General features: G+C 40.4%; 1 protein-coding gene across 1 annotated transcript in view; it reads left to right on the forward strand.

The window, feature by feature from the left end:
• The window catches only part of NEK11 (NIMA related kinase 11), a 306,979-nt gene that overhangs the window by 214,189 nt on the left and 70,041 nt on the right, over positions 1-22,749 (forward strand). Inside the window, 1 exon segment of the mRNA XM_082459368.1 lies at positions 11,543-11,603. Coding sequence (XP_082315494.1) covers positions 11,543-11,603 — 61 coding nt within the window.

The following is a 22,749-nucleotide window of genomic DNA, read 5'->3' on the forward strand; positions in this document are numbered from 1 at the left end:
TCCTAAATTGTTATTTAATGTGAAAAGTGTAGAACCTGATCTTTGTTATAAATTGTCTCTTTGTCAAAATAGACAAAATTTCATTCAAATGTTAAAAGGTACAATTGGAGTCTTATTTTAATCCTATGGTTTATAACCCATTATAATCATTTATTTTGATCCTCAAGCTGTTCCAGATTTGACCAGTAGAGAAAATATGTATGTGGAGACAGAGATGTATGTAGGTCAGTGGGTCTCAACAAGGGGAGATTTTTTTCCTGGTGGGACATTTGGCAGTGTCTGGGGACATTTTTGCTTTTCCAGTTTCAGGGTCAAAGGAAGGGCTGACGGGAGTGTCTGGCATCTGGTGGTTGAGGGGACGGATGCTGCTAAACATCTTCCAGCACACTAGCCAGAATTATCCGGCCCAAACGTCAGTAGTGCCAGGTTGAGAAACTTTGGTGTGTTTGCATAGATGGGGGATGATAACATAAATATGGCATAGCAATGACATCAGGGAGGAAGGTAAGTGGGAGTTTTCATATTATTTTTGCAAGTTTTCTGTAAGTCTGAAATTATTTCAAAATTTTACAAAGTCTTCAATGGGTGTAGTTGGCAGTTTAAATTGTAATGCCCTGTTCTGCAGCCTAGAGATAGAAAATGACTTGTCCCTTGTTGGGAATGAAGGTTCAGCTCAGTCATTGCCCATGACCTCTGGGGTCACAGTCTTCAGGGGCAGGAAGGGAAGTCAGCAAAGGTCCCAAGTGCCCACATGGATCACGGCTGGATTTGCTTGCTCCACCATGAGAAGGCACACACCTTGGGTCGAGGCCGTATTTAGAGAATCGCTGTTCTGCTTAAACTGCTGTTTTAACCTGAAGTCAGAATCTGTTGATGAAGAACGCACCCCTCCCACCGCCCCCTCTTTAGCTGCATCTTGTTTCCAGTCTGAATTCTGTTTTATATATATCTCCCAAGGAATTTTTCTTAGGTCTTCTCTTGAGTCTATACCCTAGTTCCTCCAACAATATCATGGGTTGCTCTGGGTTTGGAGCCCTGATTTCTACTCTGTGTATGTGTAGTGGAGTAGCTAAGAGGTCAGGCCCTGGAGACATGGCCTGTTGCACCTCTAACTAGTTGCGTGAACTTGGTCTATTATGGAAACTGTTTGTGCCTCAGTTTTCTCAACTGTTAAATGGGAAGAAATATAGCAAACCTGGTAGAGTTTAAATGAATTAATAGATGTAAGCTGGTACAACAATAGCACATATTAAGACCTTAATAAAAGTTAGTATTCATTCATTCATTCTATAGCATTAGAATTATTTCTGCCCTTCCCACACCCATGGACAGTGCTCCTAACCTCTGTGTTGGGAAGATGTGATTGACGTATCACAGCCATCTGGGTGCTTCCTGCAGCCCTGTCTCTGGTTCTTGTTGTTTCTGTTGCATTGGTTCAACTCAGTTGCTTCCTGAGACTTTTCATGATGTGTGGCCAGCACAGCGAGTGGAACCTCTTCATCTTTCATGTCTCTTTCCTTTGCCCATCCCATCGTCTTCTATTGAACTCTCTTTTTCCATTGACTGGATATTTCCAGTGAGCCACACACTCTAGTAAAGGCTCTGTATTATTTCATTTCCGTCTCATAAGAGCCCTGTGTGAGATGGAGACTGTTATTCTCATCACTTTATAATTAGAGAAACTGAGGCTTAGAGAGGTTAACTGACTTGACCAGGACACAGAATTAAGAAGCAGTGTGCTTTTTCCTCAACTTCCCAGGAATGAAGTACAATACTTTGAGTAGGGGAGAACCCAGAGTTCATGCCATTTTTCTGTTTTCCTTCTTTGCAAATCACAGAAGCTGGAGGAGACCTGAACAGATGAGACTTAGTGTTTGTTGCATGGCAGGGTCTGTGCTGGTGCTGGGACATAAAAGCGGAAAATACTTGAGTATTTGATTTGAGTGAACTCAAAATCATGCCTCAGTTATCTTTTACTGTACAACAAAACATCCCAAAACTTAGTGGCTTAAAATGATGATTTCCTAGGGAGAAGGGGTAAGATGGCGGAAGAGTAAGACGCGGAGATCACCTTCCTTCCCACAGATACAGTAGAAATACATCTACACGTGGAACTGCTCCTACAGAACACCCACTGAACGCTGGCAGAAGACGTCAGACCTCCCAAAAGGCAAGAAAATCCCCACGTACTTGGGTAGGGCAAAAGAAAAAAGAAATAACAGAGACAAAAGAATAGGGATGGGACCTGCACCAGTGGGAGGGAGCTGTGAAGGAGGAAAGGTTTCCACACACTAGGAAGCCCCTTCGCGGGCAGAGACTGCGGGTGGAGGAGGGGGGAAGCTTTGGAGCCACAGTGGAGAGCGCAGCCACAGGGGTGCGGAGGGCAAAGCGGAGAGATTCCCACACAGAGGATCGGTGCTGAGTAGCACTCACCAGCCGGAGAGGCTTGTCTGCTCAGCCGCCGGGGCGGGCAGGGGCTGGGAGCTGAGGCTCAGGCTTCGGTGCTAGCCTGGAGGGAGTCCAGGAAAAAGTCTGCAGCTGCCAAAGAGGCAAGAGACTTTTTCTTGCCTCTTTGTTTCACGGCGCGCAAGGAGAGGGGATTCAGAGCGCCGCCTAAACGAACTCCAGAGACGGGCGCGAGCCAAGGCTATCAGCGCGGATCCCACAGCAACAGGGGCGCAGAGGGAAAAACAGAGAGATTCCCGCACAGAGGCTCGGCGCCGAGCAGCGCTCACCAGCCGGAGAGGCTTGTCTGCTCACCCGCCGGGGTGGGCGGGGGCTGGGAGCCGAGGCTTGGGCTTCGGTGCTAGCTGGGAGGGAGTCCGGGAAAAAGTCTGCAGCTGCCGAAGAGGCAAGAGACTTTTTCTTGCCTCTTTGTTTCACGGCGTGCAAGGAGAGGGGATTCAGAGCGCCGCCTAAACAAACTCCAGAGACGGGCGCGAGCCGCGGCTATCAGCACGGACCCCAGAGGCGGTCACGAGCTGCGGCTAACAGCGCGGACCCCAGAGACGGGCAGGAGACGCTAAGGCTGCTGCTGCCACCACCAAGAAGCCTGTGTGCGAGCCCAGGTCAGTCTCCACACCGCCCCTCCCGGGAGCCGGTGCAGCCCGCCACTGCCAGGGTCCCGCGATCCAGGGACAACTTCCCCGGGAGAAAGCACTGCGCGCCTCAGGCTGCTGCAACGTCACGCCGGCCTCTGCCGCCACAGGCTCATCCCGCATCCGTGCCCCTCCCTCCCCCCGGCCTGAGTGAGCCAGAGCCCCCGAATCAGCTGCTCCTTTAACCCCATCCTGTGTGAGTGAAGAGCAGACACCCTCAGGTGACCTACATGCAGAGGTGGGTCCAAATCCAAAGCTGAACCCCGGGAGCTGTACGAACAAAGAAGAGAAAGGGAAATCTCTCCCAGCAGCCTCAGAAGCAGCGGATTAAAGCTCCACAAACAACTTGATGTGCCTGCATCTGTTGAATACCTGAATAGACAACGAATCATCCCAAATTCAAGAGGTGGACTTTGGGAGCAGGATATATTAATTTTTCCCCTTTTTCTTTTTTTGTGAGTGTATATGTGTATGCTTCTGGGTGAGATTTTGTCTGTATAGCTTTGCTTTCACCATTAGTCTTAGGGTTAGGTGTGTCCGTGTTTTTTTTGTTTTGTATTTTTTTTGTTTTTTGTACTTAAACAAATTTTTTTTCCTAATAAATGTTTTCTTAATAATTTTTTCCTTATTTTCCATTTTTAGAAATTAAAAAAAAATTTTAATAAGTGTTTTCATATTTTTTATTTAAAAAAATTAAAAAAAAATTTTTCTTAATAAATTTTTCTTAATAATTTTTTCTTATTTTTTACTATAAAAAATTAATAAATCTATTTTTAAAAATTAAAAAAAAATTTCTGAATACATTTATTCTTAATAACTTTTTTCTTATTTTTTATTATAATAGCTTTATTTTATTTTATCCTCTTTCTTTCTTTCTTTCTATTTTTTTCTCCCTCTTATTCTGAGCCGTGTGGATTAAAGGCTCTTGGTGCTCCAGCCAGGCATCAGGGCTGTGCCTCTGAGGTGGGAGAGCCAACTTCAGGACACTGGTTCACAAGAGACCTCCCAGCTCCACGTAATACCAAACAGCGAAAATCTCTCAGAGATCTCCATCTCAACATCAAGACCCAGCTTCAATCAACGACCAACAAGCTACAGTGCTGGACACCCTATGCCAAACAATTAACAAGACAGGAACACAGCCCCATCCATTAGCAGAGAGGCTGCCTAAAATCATAATAAGGCCACAGACACCCCAAAACACACCACCAGACGTGGACGTGCCCACCAGAAAGACAAGATCCAACCTCATCCACCAGAACACAGGCACTAGTCCCCTCCACCAGGAAGCCTACACAACCCACTGAACCAACCTTAGCCACTGGGGACAGATACCAAAAACAACGGGAACTACGAACCTGCAGCCTGCGAAAAGGAGACCCCAAACAGAGTAAGATAAGCAAAATGAGAAGACAAAAAACTACACAGCAGGTGAAGGAGCAGGCTCAAAACACACCAGACCTAACAAATGAAGAGGAAATAGGCAGTCTACCTGAAAAAGAATTCAGAATAATGATAGTAAAGATGATCCAAAATCTTGGAAATAGAATAGACAAAATGCAAGAAACATTTAACAAGGACGTAGAAGAACGAAAGAGGAACCAAGCAATGATGAAAAACACAATAAATGAAATTAAAAATACTCTAGATGGGATCAATAGCAGAATAACTGAGGCAGAAGAACGGATAAGTGACCTGGAAGACAGAATGGTGGAATTCACTGCTGCGGAACAGAATAAAGAAAAAAGAATGAAAAGAACTGAGGACAGTCTCAGAGACCTCTGGGACAACATTAAACGCACCAACATTCGAATTATAGGGGTCCCAGAAGAAGAAGAGAACAAGAAAGGGACTGAGAAAATATTTGAAGAGATTATAGTTGAAAACTTCCCTAATATGGGAAAGGAAATAGTTAATCAAGTCCTGGAAGCACAGAGAGTCCCATACAGGATAAATCCAAGGAGAAACACGCCAAGACACATATTAATCAAACTATCAAAAATTAAATATAAAGAAAACATATTACAAGCAGCAAGGGAAAAACAACAAATAACATACAAGGGAATCCCCATAAGGTTAACAGCTGATCTTTCAGCAGAAACTCTGCAAGCCAGAAGGGAGTTGCAGAATATACTTAAAGTCATGAAGGAGAAAAACCTACAACCAAGGTTACTCTACCCAGCAAGGATCTCATTCAGATTCGATGGAGAAATTAAAACGTTTACAGACAAGCAAAAGCTGAGAGAGTTCAGCACCACCAAACTAGCTTTACAACAAATGCTAAAGGAACTTCTCTAGCAAGAAACACAAGAGAAGGAAAACACCTACAATAACAAACACAAAATATTTAAGAAAATGAGAAGAGGAACATACATATCGATAATTTCCTTAAATGTAAATGGATTAAATGCTCCCACCAAAAGACACAGACTGGCTGAATAGATACAAAAACAAGACCCATATATATGCTGTCTACAAGAGACCCACTTCAGACCTAGAGACACATACAGACTGAAAGTGAGGGGATGGAAAAAGATATTCCATGCAAATGGAAATCAAAAGAAAGCTGGAGTAGGAATTCTCATATCAGACAAAATAGACTTTAAAATAAAGACTATTACAAGAGACAAAGAAGGACACTATATAATCATCAAGGGATCGATCCAAGAGGAAGGTATAACAATTGTAAATATTTATGCACCCAACATAGGAGCACCTCAATACATAAGGCAAATACTAACAGCCATAAAAGGGGAAATAGACAGTAACACAATCATAGTAGGGGACTTTAACACCCCACTTTCACCAATGGACAGATCATCCAAAATGAAAATAAATAAGGAAACACAAGCTTTAAACGATACATTAAACAAGATGGACTTAATTGATATTTATAGGACATACCACACAAAAACAACAGAATACACATTTTTCTCAAGTGCTCATGGAACATTCTCCAGGATAGATCATATCTTGGGTCACAAATCAAGCCTTGGTAAATTTAAGAAAATTGAAATCGTATCAAGTATCTTTTCCGACCACAAGGCTATGAGACTAGATATCAATTACAGGAAAAGATACGTAAAAAATACAAACACATGGAGGCTACACAATACACTACTTAATAACGAAGTGATCACTGAAGAAATCAAAGGGGAAATCAAAACATACCTAGAAACAAATGACAATGGAGACACGACGACCCAAAACCTATGGGATGCAGCAAAATCAGTGCTAAGAGGGAAGTTTATAACAATACAAGCCTCCATAAAGAAACAGGAAACATCTCGAATAAACAACCTAACCTTGCACCTAAAGCAATTAGCGAAAGAAGAGCAAAAAAACCCCAAAGCTAGCAGAAGGAAAGAAATCATAACGATCAGATCAGAAATAAATGAAAAAGAAATGAAGGAAACAATAGCAAAAATCAATGAAACTAAAAGCTGGTTCTCTGAGAAGATAAACAAAATTGATAAACCATTAGCCAGACTCATCAAGAGAAAAAGGGAGAAGACTCAAATCAATAGAATTAGAAATGAAAAAGGAGAAGTAACCACTGACACTGCAGAAATACAAACGATCATGAGAGATTACTACAAGCAACTCTATGCCAATAAAATGGACAACCTGGAAGAAATGGACAGATTCTTAGAAATGCACAACCTACTGAGACTGAACCAGGAAGAAATAGAAAATATAAACAGACCAATCACAAGCACTGAAATTGAAACTGTGATTAAAAATCTTCCAACAAACAAAAGCCCAGGACCAGATGGCTTCACAGGCGAATTCTATCAAACATTTAGAGAAGAACTAACACCTATCCTTCTCAAACTCTTCCAAAATATTGCATAGGGAGGAACACTACCCAACTCATTCTAAGAGGCCACCATCACCCTGATACCAAAACCAGACAAAGATGTCACAAAGAAAGAAAACTACAGGCCAATATCACTGATGAACATAGATGCAAAAATCCTCAACAAAATACTAGCAAACAGAATCCAACAGCACATTTAAAGGATCACACATCATGATGAAGTGGGGTTTATCCCAGGAATGCAAGGATTCTTCAATATAGCAAATCAATCAACGTGATACACCATATTAACAAATTGAAGGAGAAAAACCATATGATTATCTCAATAGATGCAGAGAAAGCTTTCGACAAAATTCAACACCCATTTATGATAAAAGCTCTGCAGAAAGTAGGCATAGAGGGAACTTTCCTCAACATAATAAAGGCCATATATGACAAACCCACAGCCAACATTGTCCTCAATGGTGAAAAACTGAAACCATTTCCACTAAGATCAGGAACAAGACAAGGTTGCCCACTCTCACCACTATTATTCAACATAGTTTTGGAAGTGTTAGCCACAGCAATCAGAGAAGAAAAAGAAATAAAAGGAATCCAAATCGGAAAAGAAGTAAAGCTGTCACTGTTTGCAGATGATATGATACTATACATAGAGAATCCTAAAACTGCTACAAGAAAACTATTAGAGCTAATCAATGAATTTGGTAAAGTAGCAGGGTACAAAATTAATGCACAGAAATCTCTTGCATTCCTATATACTAATGATGAAATATCTGAAAGTGAAATTAAGAAAACACTCCCGTTTACCATTGCAACATAAAGAATAAAATATCTAGGAATAAACCTAAGGAGACAAAAGACCTGTATGCAGAAAATTATAGGACACTGATGAAAGAAATTAAGGATGATACAAATAGATGGAGAGATATACCATGTTCTTGGATTGGAAGAATCAACATTGTGAAAATGACTCTACTACCCAAAGCAATCTACAGATTCAATGCAATCCTTATCAAACTACCACTGGAATTTTTCACAGAACTAGAACAAAAAATTTCACAATTTGTATGGAGACACAAAAGACCCCGAATAACCAAAGCAATCTTGAGAATGAAAAATGGAGCTGGAGGAATCAGGCTCCCTGACTTCAGAAAATATTACAAAGCTACAGTAATCAAGACAGTTTGGTATTGGCACAAAAACAGAAATATAGATCAATGGAACAGGATAGAAAGCCCAGAGATAAACCCACGCACATATGGTCACCTTATTTTTGATAAAGGAGGCAAGCATATACAGTGGAGAAAAGACAGCCTCCTCAATAAGTGGTGCTGGGAAAATTGGACAGGTACATGTAAAAGTATGAAATTAGAACACTCCCTGACACCATACACAAAAATAAGCTCAAAATGGATTAAAGACCTAAGTGTAAAGCCAGATACTATCAAACTCTTAGAGGAAAACATAGGCAGAACACTCTATGACATAAATCACAGCAAGATCCTTTTTGACCCAGCTCCTAAAGAAATGGAAATAAAAGCACAAATAAACAAATGGGACCTAATGAAACGTAAAAGCTTTTGCACAGCAAAGGAACCCATAAACAAGATGAAAAGACAACCCTCAGAATGGGAGAAAATATTTGCAAATGAAGCAACTGACAAAGGATTAATCACCAAGATTTACAAGCAGCTCATGCAGCTCAATAACAAAAAAACGAACAACCCAATCCAAAAATGGGCAGAAGACCTAAATAGACATTTCTCCAAGGAAGATATACAGATGGCCAACAGACACATGAAAGAATGCTCAACATCATTAATCATTAGAGAAATGCAAATCAAAACTACAATGAGGTACCATCTCACACCGGTCAGAATGTCCATCATCAAAAAATCTACAAACAATAAGTTCTGGAGAGGGTGTGGAGAAAAGGGAACACTCTTGCACTGTTGGTGGGAATGTAAATTGATACAGCCACTATGGAGAACAGTATGGAGGTTCCTTAAAAAACTACAAATAGAACTACTATACGACCCAGCAATCCCACTACTGGGCATATACCCTGAGAAAACCATAACTCAAAAAGAGTCATGAACCAAAATGTTCATTGCAGCTCTATTTACAATTGCCAAGACATGGAAGCAACCTAAGTGTCCATCATCGGATGAATGGATAAAGAAGATGTGGCACATATATACAATGGAATATTACTCAGCCATAAAAAGAAATGAAATGGAGGTATTTGTAATGAGGTGGATGGAGTTAGAGTCTGTCATACAGAGTGAAGTAAGTCAGAAAGAGAAAAACAAATACAGTATGCTAACACATATATATGGAATCTAAGGGAAAAAAAAAAAAGGTCATGAAGAACCTAGTGGCAAGATGGGAATAAAGACACAGACCTACTAGAGAATGGACTTGAGGATATGGGGAGGGGGAGGGGTGAGATGTGACAGGGTGAGAGAGTGTCATGGACATATATACACTACCAAATGTAAAATAGATAGCTTGTGGGAAACAGCCACATAGCACAGGGAGATCAGCTCGGTGCTATGTGACCGCCTGCGGGGGTGGGATGGGGAGGGTGGGAGGGAGGGAGATGCGGGAGGGAGGAGATATGGGAACGTGTGTATATGTGTAGCTGATTCACTTTGTTATAAAGCAGAAACTAACACACCACTGTGCAGCAATTATACCTCAATAAAGATGTTTAAAAAAAATAAAAAATAAAAAATAAAACTAAAAAAAAAAGATGTATAAAAAAAAAATGATGATTTCCTGTTTTTCATGACTCTGTGCATTGCCAGGGCTCACAAGACAGCTGTTCTGCTCCACGTGATCCTGTGTAGAGTCTCTCCTGATGCTGCATTTGGCTGAGAGGTTGGCTTGGGTGTCCACAGTGGCCTCACTCGTGTGTCCGACGGTGGTGCTGGCTGTTGGCTGGGGCCCTCTCTTTTCCTCCCATGGCCTCTCATGCTCCAGGGAATCTCCCCACATGATCTCTCCAGGAGGACAGCCTGGACTTCTTTATGTGGTTGTTGGCTTCCAAGAGAGTAAAAAATGGAAGCTACATGCCTCTTAAGGCCTAGTTATAGAAGTCACAGCATTACTTCTGCATTGTGCTGTGGCCCAAAGCAAGCTACAGGGCCAGCTCCAGGGATGGCAGAAGATCGCCACCTCTTAATGTGAGAAATGGCATAGGAGCACGAGGATGGGACTTTGAAAGCAATTTACCACACTCTCTGTGCATCTGGCTCTTTAGCCAGAAAAATAGGGTTTGAGCACTGGTAGCCTCCTTAACCATCATCTGACTTAACCACTAGTTTCACAGATGCAGAAACTAAGACCTGGGAAGTCAAGCACTTGGCCTTGACCAGCACAGTCAGTGGAGAAGCCAGGTTTAGGTCCAGCTTGTCTGGTTGGCATCATCACCTGCATATGCAGATGTGTGCTTAGCTTTTCTTCCTGCCAAGTTCCTGTCTGACTCAAGGCTGCCCCTGTTAAGTTTGGAGACCACAAGGGTATAGAAGAAGGGAGGGACCTGTTTTTCCTTCTTCTGTTTCTATGCTTGGTGCCTGCCCTCTATTCCTGGGCTGGGCACTGGAGTCTCCCATTAGTGCTTTGTCCTCATTGACCAGTATTGACCAGGGATGCCTTCCTCGTCACTCCTCTTCTATACATTGGAAAATGAAGTGATGTTGGGTTTTACCACATGCATAAAAAGTGGCTGCCCAAACCCCACCAGATGTTATAAAATGAAACCCAACACATTTATGTAACGTTTTAGGGTAGTCTATTATACTACGGTGCATTTTTCTAAAATCCACAATTCTACAATATGAAATGTGTTGCTTGTTTTGAAATAGAGCAGGTAAGCCATAAATTATTAATTTCTCTCAATATAACCACAAACCTGAAAATAATTAAGAGCTTACATTTCCCCTGATCGTTATGATGCTGTTTTGGATATTTCCAGCCTCCTGGGTAGAGGACAGATATTTATTTTGCACTAAAGATAATATTTGTTACCAAATACAGTTCTGGGACCCCCCCCCTTCAAATCCTCATGTGGGTGCCTGACTTTTACTGAGGGTTAAAGTAAACAAGAAGTACGATTCTTAGATTTATGACTCCTTGAAGACCATACATTTCCAAAGAAGAGCAGTAGAGATGCTCTCTAGGAAAATATGTTTACTTGATTCCTGTTGTATTGATTATAGATTGAATAGAACCTTTTTCTCTTCATTCGAATATTATTTACCATTTTTATAGTTTAAACAAGTAATATTTGTTTATTATAAAAATTTACAAAAGACAGAAGCACACAAAGAAGAAAATAAAGATACCCCCTTAATCCCACTTTGCAGTCAAACCGCGGTTAACATTTTTAGTATATGCTCTTCCCATCAGAGAGATAGAGCAATAGAAATATAGATTGATATGAGGGAAGAGATGTATCAATAGATATACATATAGATATAGAGTTTTCTTTTTAAAAATAGGATCATATTGTACAGTGAGTTTGCAACTAGATTTTTTTGCGTTTTTTCTTGCCTACGTGTGGCGAGAACATTTTTCCATGTCTACCACCCACAGAAGTAAATCTCTCTTGTTCTGACAGGACAGTGATATTGAAGCACTGGCCAAATGTTTGGAGCACGTGCTGGGCTGCACCACTCTAGGTGAGTAAGTCTCTTCAAATTCCAAAATATACTGATACCTACAGATTCTAATGGAATATTCAACAAGTAGAAAGCTTGGGAAGAATCTTATACATACTGTAATCCAACCTCATTTGACAGATGAGGAGACTGAGGCCAACAGAAGTTGAATGTCTGGCCCATGGGCCAGGAAATGCAAAGAAGAATTGTTTATCCTTGTTGTTCAGTGACCCTGGGTCTCCCAGGACGAAATCATTAAATTCAGTGGTCCACTGTGATCCAATGGTGGCCTGGCAGGGCGCAATAATAGGTTTTACAGGTTTCCTGGGAGAGGAATCTTTCTACCTCACTGGTCCTATAGAAACACTATATTCATTCAAGCTGAAAGGACCATCACTCTGAAGGTCAGCCAGTTACTAGAAGAGATTTAGTCTGAAAAACAAAGCCGAAATTTCTTTAGCAGTGTTGGTCTCTATAAATGGGATTGCTGTGCTTCAAGGATAAAACGTTATTTCTTATTTTCTTCTTTTTTTAACCCAACAAACCCAACTGTGATAACTTCTAGCATTGGATGATAAATTGTCACCTGACACAGATGGAATAACAGAGGATACAGTTTATTATCTGCGGGTTTCACTTCCCCAGATTCAACCAGCCCTGGACAGAAGCTCCTTCAGCTCTGAGGGCCATCTGTATCCACTGTACTAGGCCTCTGTGTACAGGGGACTTGAGCGGCCACAGGTTTTGGTATTCACAGGGGCTCAATGCCTCAGGGATACCAAGGGATGGATGACTCTATTCTTATAGGTCCTGGGTGAAAAGGGGTGAGATTTTTTTTTCTTTGAAATTTGACGGTGAATTTTTATTTTAATTTTTTAAATTATTGGCGTATAGTTGTTTTACAATGCTGTGTTAGTTTCTACTGTACAGCGAAGTGGAGTTCCCTGTGCTGTACAGCAGGTTCTCATTAGTTTTCTATTTTATACATATTAGCATATATATGTCAATCCCAAGTTCCCAATTCATCCCACCTCCCCCTTCCCCCGTTGGTGTCCATACGTTTGTTCTCTATGTCTGTGTCTCAATTTCTGCCTTGCAAACTGGTTCATCTGCACTATATTTCTAGATTCCACATATATGCGTTAATATACGATATTTGTTTTTCTCTTTCTGACTTACTTCAGTCTGTATGGCAGTCTCTAGGTCCATCCATGTCTCTACAAATGACCCAGTTTCGTTCCTTTTATTCCTGAATAACATTCCATTGTATATATGTCCCACAGTCGTGTGACCAAAAGCAGTCCCTTCAAAGGGAATGGAAGGTATATTTAAAATGGATAACCAACAAGGACCTACTGTATAGCACAGGGAACTCTGCTCAATGTTATATGGCAGCCTGGATAGGAAGGGTGTTTCTGGGAGAATGGATACATGTGTATGTATGGCTGAGTTGCTTTACCATGTACCTGAAACTGTCACAACATTGTTAGTCAGCTATACTCCAATATAAAATAAAAAGTTAAAAAAAAAAAAAGGGAATGGCAGGAATAAAGATGAAGTTTTCAGGAGTGCCAGCATTCACCACTATTTTGTTAGGAGTTTATGTACAATTTATAACCTTTTTCTAGCATATTCCACATCTCTGTGTGAGAAGCCTCACTTATAACACAGCTCCCCGATTTTTTCTCCTGGCCATCACCCTGTGACTTGTTTAATTGCACATCAGTAACACTTATGAGGTACAGTTATCCCAAGTTCGAATTTGCAGACCAGGAAGGCTGTCCTTTGGCCAAGCAATCACTCTCTCTCTGGACCTCAGTTAGACTAGCTCAGTAATTTTCAAACCGGGTTCCTTGGGGACCTCCAGGAGCTAGCAAGTGGGGAGGGGGGCCCTGAGCAGCACGGGGACAGAAGCCCTATCTAACATGGTGCCTGGTGCAGAAGATGCCCTTAACAAATATTTTTAAATATTTTAAGAGAAATTAGATGCAGATTCTGCTCCTTTCCCAGCTTCAACCAAAATAGTTTCACTCTTATCTGTTTTATAAATTAGACTTCTACATAAGATTGTGTCTTAAAAAAGATTTCACTGCAAAAAAAAAAAAAGTGCTGGATTGGATAGATGATATCTCAATTCCCTTCTAGACTGTATGATTTTATGAAAATGAGTTTTAGGAACATGGAATAAAAATACACATTCATCTCTGTCTGGAGTGCCACTAATGTGACAGCAAAGGAATAAAGCTGATATAAACCTGCAGAAACAAAGGGAACAGGAGAGGATATGGGAGCCAGGTGAGTGTTGTTAGTGAGTTTGGGAAGGCAGAAAGCTGATGGGTGAGTGGTGAGTGACTCAGGGACAGAGAAAGGTGACAGCTAAACTCCTAACTGTGTGTGGGAAGGCGGAGGAGGGGTGGACTGGCGGACACTGACATGAGGGGCAGTGAGCTTTTGAAACACCTGTCTGGGGAGGTACTCATTACAGATGAGAGTATGATGGCTTTCTGGATTCCAGGTGCTTCTCTGTCTTTGCATAGGAGCCGTGAAGAAGTCCCCTCACGTAGTCTCATCGGACCTGAGATTGCTCAAGTAGACAGTAGCTGCTTTGCTCTAACTACATTTTGGGAGATTCACCAGCTGCAATAATAGTTAGAGCTTATTAACCATCATGGCTTTTGATATACGTCCGAATGTTAACAGGATCCAAGGGACAATTGAAACTTCAACATGTCAGAGTATAAGCCTTGTCACTTAAGCAGGAACCCTCCACGATTGAGCCATGCTTCACTTACAGGCAGCATCAGCCTATGCATCTTGGAAATATCCAGTTGCCCGTTGAGCATGACAGGTTTGTAATTTTCTTCCACAAACATTTTCAAGAGCTTCTTCCAACCCTCAACAAGAGAGGAGAGAACAACAGATGCAAATGTCCTTCTGGTGCTTTGGACCAATAAAGTCGTAACTTTGTAGCCCTGAAAATGCTGCTGGTGGCCGGTTTACCCCAGACTCAGTTTTATTTTCATGTGAAACAGGGACAGTGATGCCTCCTCTTCCTGTGTCACTGGGGAGTGGAGAGGGTGAATGAGGTAGAATTTGTGGAGCTTCAAGAGATCCCGAATTAGAAGATGGCTTTTTGAATTACAGGTTCAGTATCTGAGTCTCTTCTGTACATCAAGGTCAGGTTAAAGCCTTTACACCAGTGGTTCTCACACTTGAGCAGGCATCTGGATCACTTAGAGCACTTGGGAAGATGCAGGTGTTCTGTGTGCCCCAGAATTTGTTTCTAACAAGTTCCCAAGTGATGCTTATGTTCTGGGTGCAGACCACACTTTGAGAGCCATGGCTTTAATGCCCTTAAACCCTGAGATTCTTATCGTGCACACCCACCCTAATTTATAACTCAAACAAAATGTTACTAAAGTATAAAATAAAATATTTATTTCTTAAAATTACAGAGAACTTGCTTATAAGCCAAAATGAAAACAGCTTCTTCTAGAACTTTTTTCTCTCTTTTTGTGGTGATGTCAGTGTGTGCTGGGCTATCTGGCACTATATACAAGAGTTATTGAGCTTCCTTGGAACGAATATTGTATTTTTTCTTCATCCTCAGTATCTGTGCCAGACATTTAGGTGGGTTGAAGACACTATATGAAGACTCAGATGTTGAAACTTACTTGGAACATGGTCCCAGCCACCAAGTGGGGTCCTGGACAAATCAGTGCAAAGCTTTGTAACAATATCACCCACTAGGTGCTTCTTTTACACATGGAGGACATATCCTCCCAAATGGAGGCACCTCATTTCTGAAGCCCTAAATTCCCCTCAACATTTCCCATGGGGTATAAGAAGAAAGGCCAGTCATGAACAGGATGCTAAGGGATCCCAGGTAGAATTAGGAGAGGAAAGGAGAACAAAACATTTTTTTAACAGAACAGGAAAGGCCAAAAATGGGGGGTCTGGGGGACAGCCAAGAATGCGGGCAGGGGCTTCCTTTGGTGGCGCAGTGGTTGAGAATCTGCCTGCCAATGCAGGGGACACGGGTTCGAAACCTGGTCTGGGAGGATCCCACATGCCGCGGAGCAACTGGGCCCGTGAGCCACAATTGCTGAGCCTGCGTGTCTGGAGCCTGTGCTCCGCAACAAGAGAGGCCGCGATAGTGAGAGGCCCGCGCACCACGATGAAGAGTGGCCCCCACTTGCCGCAACTGGAGAGAGCCCTCGCACAGAAACGAAGACCCAACGCAGCCAAAAATAAATAAATAAATAAAATTAAAAAAAAAAAAAGAGTCAATTTGTATTTGTAACCTAAAATATTTATAAAAAAAAAAAAAAGAATGCGGGCAGCAGCCATTTCACTGAGGGCAGATACTTCAAAACATGAAATTTCCATGGTTGAAATGTGCAGTCTCTCTCCACCCCCCCTCCTTTCTTCCCTACAGATGTTTATAAAGCACATATCATAAGCCAGGTATCACAGAGTGATGGCGAAAACAAGGTCCCTGCCTTGATGAGCTTCCAGTCTAGTCAGGGAGGCAGGTAATTACAGGGCACTGTGATGAGGACAATGCATACTGGGAACAAAGGAAGTGGAGGGGAGGCGTCCACTGTGGGCATGCAGCTGGGGCAAGGCTCCACAGAGGAGGAGGAGGTTGTGATTGCCTGGGTCCATGAGGGCGGGACAAGGTCTTATTCATGGCAGTGTTCTCAGAGTCTAACACATAGCCTGGCACACAGTAATTTTCAATAATCATTAGATGAATGAATGAAAAGGTGAGTAGAGTGGCCAAGTGGTCAGGAAGAGGGAGTGTCCTCTAGAAAGGATCGAGCAGTGGAGGGCTCAGAAGTATGAAACACCTGGATGTATTCATGGAATTATCAAGAAGGCTGCTGCTCCTGGAATGTAAGGTGTGAGGAAGGGATCAGCAAATCTGAATACACAGGGCCAGGGCCATGGGGAACCTTGGTGCCAGGTTAAGGAGCTTGAACTTTATCCTGTGGACTAGGATACCACTGGTTCTTAAGCATGGTCAGAAAAGATCAGCTTTAACAAACAATAAGGAGGATGCTTTGAAAGAAGTGACTTGAGTTGGGGAACTGATAATGGGCTTTCATTCCACAGACAACAGATGGTGTTGCTATAGTAACTGTTCAGGCCCATCACTAGCCAGTAGGGGCAGAAGATGACCTTTGTTTTTCCTTAAAAAGGAAAATTCTGTCTCTGTGTTTCTTAGTAATCAGATTATGGACCAAGGCAACATATGAAGTTTAGCACTTTTTAACGATTGGGAAATTAGCTGCACTTTAGAGAGAAGTCATCAGCAGAATGATACAAGTTGGGTGAACTATTTGTAAAAAGGCTTGTTTTGTACATCCAAGCAGGATGTTGTCACAGAAGTCATTAGAATACAAGAGATTCTTCCAAACCTCTCTGCCCATTATGATTTCTTTAGTGTGTTGACACGTCTGATCAGTTTGGCTTTTTGAAAATTGTTACCCTTCAAATCTTCCATTGAACCTTGGTAATTACTGTTTAATCTCCACTAAACAATGTGACTGATACAGACCAGAGAAGACATCAGGGTTTCTGAATCCCTTTGAAACTTCCTTTGCTTAAGCTCTTCAAACTCTAAGCTGTTAAATGTAGGGATGACTGACAGCCATTTGACCTTGCACTATTGTGCTTTTCACCTTGACAGAAAAGAATTTCTCATAATAATTAGAGTGATTTCAACATAGTGTCTTATCTTTGGTTACTGACACATTAAAACCACTGCATTTGGGGGAGAGGGGGGATATTTTGGATCAAAAACCACTTGGATCATTTTGATGTGAATGCACAAAATTTGCCATTATCCCTTCTGTTTATGTCTTACAGAAATTTAATAGTTTCTAGAAGTTCTTTAAAACTTGAAAGGCTGCAATAGATTCAGGATTAGTGGCAATTTACAGAGAACCTGCTATGTGTGAGCTACCATGCCAGACACATTCATTTGGCGGATGTGTAGTGATGGGAAGGAGGTAGAGAAAGGCTTTGTAATTTAAATAAATTCCTAAAACAATATTATTAATCATTCTTAGTAGCACACTCTTAGCAAAGAACATTCTGTATATTCCTATTACCTAGAAAAAAACTTCAGGAATCAAGTTTACCTAGCTAAGAGAGAAACTCAGCAATCGTGCATTCCTTCATTACTCACATGTTAGGATTTCATCAAAGTTAATATACTTTGTAGAGGAATGGTATTAGGTGGCAATGATGTGTTAGGCCTGGATCCTGCTGTTAAAGTTTTATGATTTCAGAATAGAACCAAGACAAGGGCTTAAATAGCCATACAACAAGAGAGTAAGGATTCAGAAAGTGGGGAGATTGTCTTTAGTTGGGGGATGCAAGTCATAAAGGACGTTTCAAGGAGAAGGCAGCATCCGAGATCGTTCCTGATATGAGAATAGGTTTGGCCATGAGAAGGTGGGGAGGAAGGCCCTGAAGGTGGAAGGGACAGGACAGGGAGAAACACAGAGACAGGAACAGGCAGCAGCAACAACAGGCTGACCGGGAATGGTGAGCAGTTCAAATCATCACACTGTGAATACGGCATGAACTATCTTGGTAACTAATTTTTATTATTTTTCCTAAACAAAGTGTTTTCCTTGTAAAAGGTGTTTACTTAGGATCTTTAATATCCCATACCCATTTGTGTGGAGAGAAATAGTCACTGCCATTGCACTTGATTTAATGTTCAATGTATTAAGCTGAATTATTATAAAGACATTACTACTCCCTTCTCTATCATATGTGTAGCACATTTTTTCCCAGTCTGTTTTATGTCTGTTAATTTCATTTATTGTTTCTTTGGGATTTTTGGTGGGGGAAATTTTTTATTTTTTAAGTAGGTAAATTTGACTCAACTTTTATAAATTCTAACTTTTCTGTTTGTTTTTTTTTAACAGTTTTTTCAGATTTTTTTTTTAAGATTTTTAGAAATTTCATGTAATGTCTGACACATTTATATTAACATATTTCCATACAAATAACCCAATGAAAGTTTAGTATTAGTTGTTTTGTTTGTTTTTTTATACTGCAGGTTCTTATTAGGCATCAATTTTATACACATCAGTGTATACATGTCAATCCCAATCGCCCAATTCAGCACACCAACATCCCCACCTCACCGCAGTTTTCCCCCCTTGGTGTCCATATGTCCATTCTCTACATCTGTGTCTCAACTTCTGCCCTGCAAACTGGCTCATCTGTACCATTTTTCTAGGTTCCTCATACATGCATTAATATACGATATTTGTTTTTCTCTTTCTGACTTACTTCACTCTGTATGACAGTCTCTAGATCCATCCACGTCTCAACAAATGACTCAATTTCGTTCCTTTTTATGGCTGAGTAATATTCCATTGTATATATGTACCACTACTTCTTTATCCATTCGTCTGTTGATGGGCATTTAGGTTGCTTCCATGACCTGGCTATTGTAAATAGTGCTGCAATGAACATTCGGGTGCATGTGTCTTTTTGAATTACAGTTTTCTCTGGGTATATGCCCAGGAGTGGGATTGCTGGGTCATATGGTAATTCTATCTTTAGTTTTTTAAGGAACCTCCATATTGTTCTCCATAGTGGCTGTATCAATTTACATTCCCACCAACAGTGCAAGAGGGTTCCCTTTTCTCCACACCCTCTCCAGCATTTGTTGTTTGTAGATTTTCTGATGATGCCCATTCTAACAGGAGTGAGGTGATACCTCATTGTAGTTTTGATTTGCATTTCTCTAATAATTAGTGATGTTGAGCATCTTTTCATGTGCTTCGTGACCGTCTGTATGTCTTCTTTGGAGAAATGTCTATTTAGGTCTTCTGCCCATTTTTGGATTGGGGTGTTTGTTTCTTTAATATTGAGCTGAATGAGCTGTTTATATATTTTGGAGATTAATCCTTTGTCCGTTGATTCATTTGCAAATATTTTCTCCCATTCTGAGGGTTGTCTTTTCGTCTTGTTTATGGTTTCCTTTGCTGTGCAAAAGTTTTGAAGTTTCATTAGGTCCCACTTGTTTATTTTTGTTTTTATTTCCATTACTCTAGGAGGTGGATCAAAAAAGATCTTGCTGTGATTTATGTCAAAGAATGTTCTTCCTATGTTTTCCTCTAAGAGTTTTATAGTGTCCAGTCTTATATTTAGGTCTCTAATCCATTTTGAGTTTATTTTTGTGTATGGTGTTAGGGAGTATTCTAATTTCATTCTTTTACATGTAGCTGTCCAGTTTTCCCAGCAGAACTTATTGAAGAGACTGTCTTTTCTCCATTGTATATCTTTGCCTCCTTTGTCATAGATTAGTTGACCATAGGTGCGTGGGTTAATCTCTGGGCTTTCTATCTTGTTCCATTGATCTATGTTTCTGTTTTTGTGCCAGTACCATATTGCCTTGATTACTGTAGCTTTGTAGTAGAGTCTGAAGTCAGGGAGTCTGATTCCTCCAGCTCCATTTTTTTCCCTCAAGACTGCTTTGGCTATTCGGGGTCTTTTGTGTCTCCATACAAATTTTAAGATGATTTGTTCTAGCTCCGTAAAAAATGCCATTGGTAATTTGATAGGGATTGCATTGAATCTGTAGATTGCTTTGGGTAGTATACTCATTTTCACAATGTTGATTCTTCCAATCGAAGAACATGGTATATCTCTCCATCTGTTGGTATCATCTTTAATTTCTTTCATCAGTGTCTTATAGTTTTCTGTATACAAGTCTTTTGTCTCCCTAGGTAGGTTTATTCCTAGGTATTTTATTCTTTTTGTTGCAATGGTAAACGGGAGTGTTTCCATAATTTCTCTTTCAGATTTTTCATCATTACTGTATCGGAATGCAAGAGATTTCTGTGCATTAATTTTGTATCCTGCAACTTTACCATATTCATTAATTAGCTCTAGCAGTTTTCTGGTGGCAGTTTTAGGATTCTCTATTTATAGTATCATGTCATCCACAAACAGTGACAGTTTTACTTCTTCTTTTCCAATTTGTATTCCTTTTATTTCTTTTTCTTCTCTGATTGCCATGGCTAGGACTTCCAGAACTATGTTGAATAATAGTGGTGAGAGTGGACATCCTTGTCTCGTTCCTGATCTTAGAGGAAATGCTTTCAGTTTTTCACCATTGAGAATGATGTTTGCTGTGGGTTTGTCATATATGGCCTTTATTATGTTGAGGTAGGTTCCCTCTATGCCCACTTTCTGGAGAGTTTTTATCAGAAATGGGTGTTGAATTTTGTCAAAAGCTTTTTCTGCATCTATTGAGATGATCATATGGTTTTTCTTCTTCAATTTGTTAATATGGTGTATCACATTGATTGATTTGCGTATATTGAAGAATCCTTGCATCCCTGGGATAAATCCCACTTGATCGTGGTGTATGATCCTTTTAATGTGTTGTTGGATTCTGTTTGCTAGTATTTTGTTGAGGATTTTTGCATCTATATTCATCAGTGATATTGGTCTGAAATTTTTTTTTTTTTTGTAGTGTCTTTGTCTGGTTTTGGTATCAGGGTGATGGTGGCCTCATAGAATGAGTTTGGGAGTGTTCCTTCCTCTGCAATTTTTTGGAAGAGTTTGAGAAGGATGGGTGTTAGCTCTTCTCTAAATGTTTGATAGAATTCACCTGTGAAGCCATCTGGTCCTGGACTTTTGTTTGTTGGAAGATTTTTAATCACAGTTTCAATTTCATTACTTGTGATTGGTCTGTTCATATTTTCTGTTTCTTCCTGGTTCAGTGTAGGAAGGTTATACCTTTCTAAGAATTTGTCCATTTCTTCCAGGTTGTCCATTTTGTTGGCATAAAGTTGCTTGTAGTAGTCTCTTAGGATGCTTTGTATTTCTGCGGTGTCTGTTGTAACTTCTCCTCTTTCATTTCTAATTTTATTGATTTGAGTCCTCTCCCTCTTTTTCTTGATGAGTCTGGCTAATGGCTTATCAATTTTGTTTATCTTCTCAAAGAACCAACTTTTAGTTTTATTGATCTTTGCTATTGTTTTCTTTGTTTCTATTTCATTTATTTCTGCTCTGATCTTTATGATTTCTTTCCTTCTGCTAACTTTGGGTTTTGTTTGTTCTTCTTTCTCTAGTTTCTTTAGGTGTAAGGTTAGGTTGTTTACTTGAGACTTTTCTTGTTTCTTTAGGTAGGCTTGTATAGCTATAAACTTCCCTCTTAGAACCGCTTTTGCTGCATCCCATAGGTTTTGGGTCGTCGTGTTTTCATTGTCATTTGTCTCTAGGTATTTTTTGATTTCCTCTTTGATTTCTTCAGTGATCTCTTGGTTATTTAGTAACGTATTGTTTAGCCACTATGTGTTTGTCTTTTTTACATTTTTTTCCCTGTAATTCATTTCTAATCTCATAGCGTTGTAGTCAGAAAAGATGCTTGATATGATTTCAATTTTCTTAAATTTACTGAGGCTTGATTTGTGACCCAAGATGTGATCTATCCTGGAGAATGTTCCGTGCGCACTTGAGAAGAACGTGTAATCTGCTGTTTTTGGATGGAATGTCCCATATATATCAATTAAATCTATCTGGTCTATTGTGTCATTTAAAGCTTCTGTTTCCTTAATTATTTTCATTTTGGATGATCTGTCCATTGGTGTAAGTGAGGTGTTAAAGTCCCCCACTATTATTGTGTTACTGTCGATTTCCTCTTTTATAGGTGTTAGCAGTTGCCTTATGTATTGAGGTGCTCCAATGTTGGGTGCATATATATTTATAATTGTTATATCTTCTTCTTGGATTGAACCTTGGATCATTATGTAGTGTCCTTCGTTGTCTCTTGTAACATTCTTTATTTTAAAGTCTATTTTATCTGATATGAGTATAGCTACTCCAGCTTTCTTTTGATTTCCATTTGCATGGAATATCTTTTTCCATCCCCTCACTTTCAGTCTGTATGTGTCCCTAGGTCTAAAGTGGGTCTCTTGTAGACAGCATATATATGGGTCTTGTTTTTGTATCCATTCAGCCAGTCTATGTCTTTTGGTTGGGGCATTTAATCCATTCACGTTTAGGGTACTTATCGATATGTATGTTCCTATGACCATTTTCTTAATTGTTTTGGGTTTGTTTTTGTAGGTCCTTTTCTTCTCTTGTGTTTCCCACTTAGAGAAGTTCCTTTAGCATTTGTTTT

This window comes from Balaenoptera physalus, assembly GCF_965194825.1.
Source record: "Balaenoptera physalus genome assembly, chromosome: 4".
NCBI classification, from domain to species: Eukaryota; Metazoa; Chordata; class Mammalia; order Artiodactyla; family Balaenopteridae; genus Balaenoptera; species Balaenoptera physalus.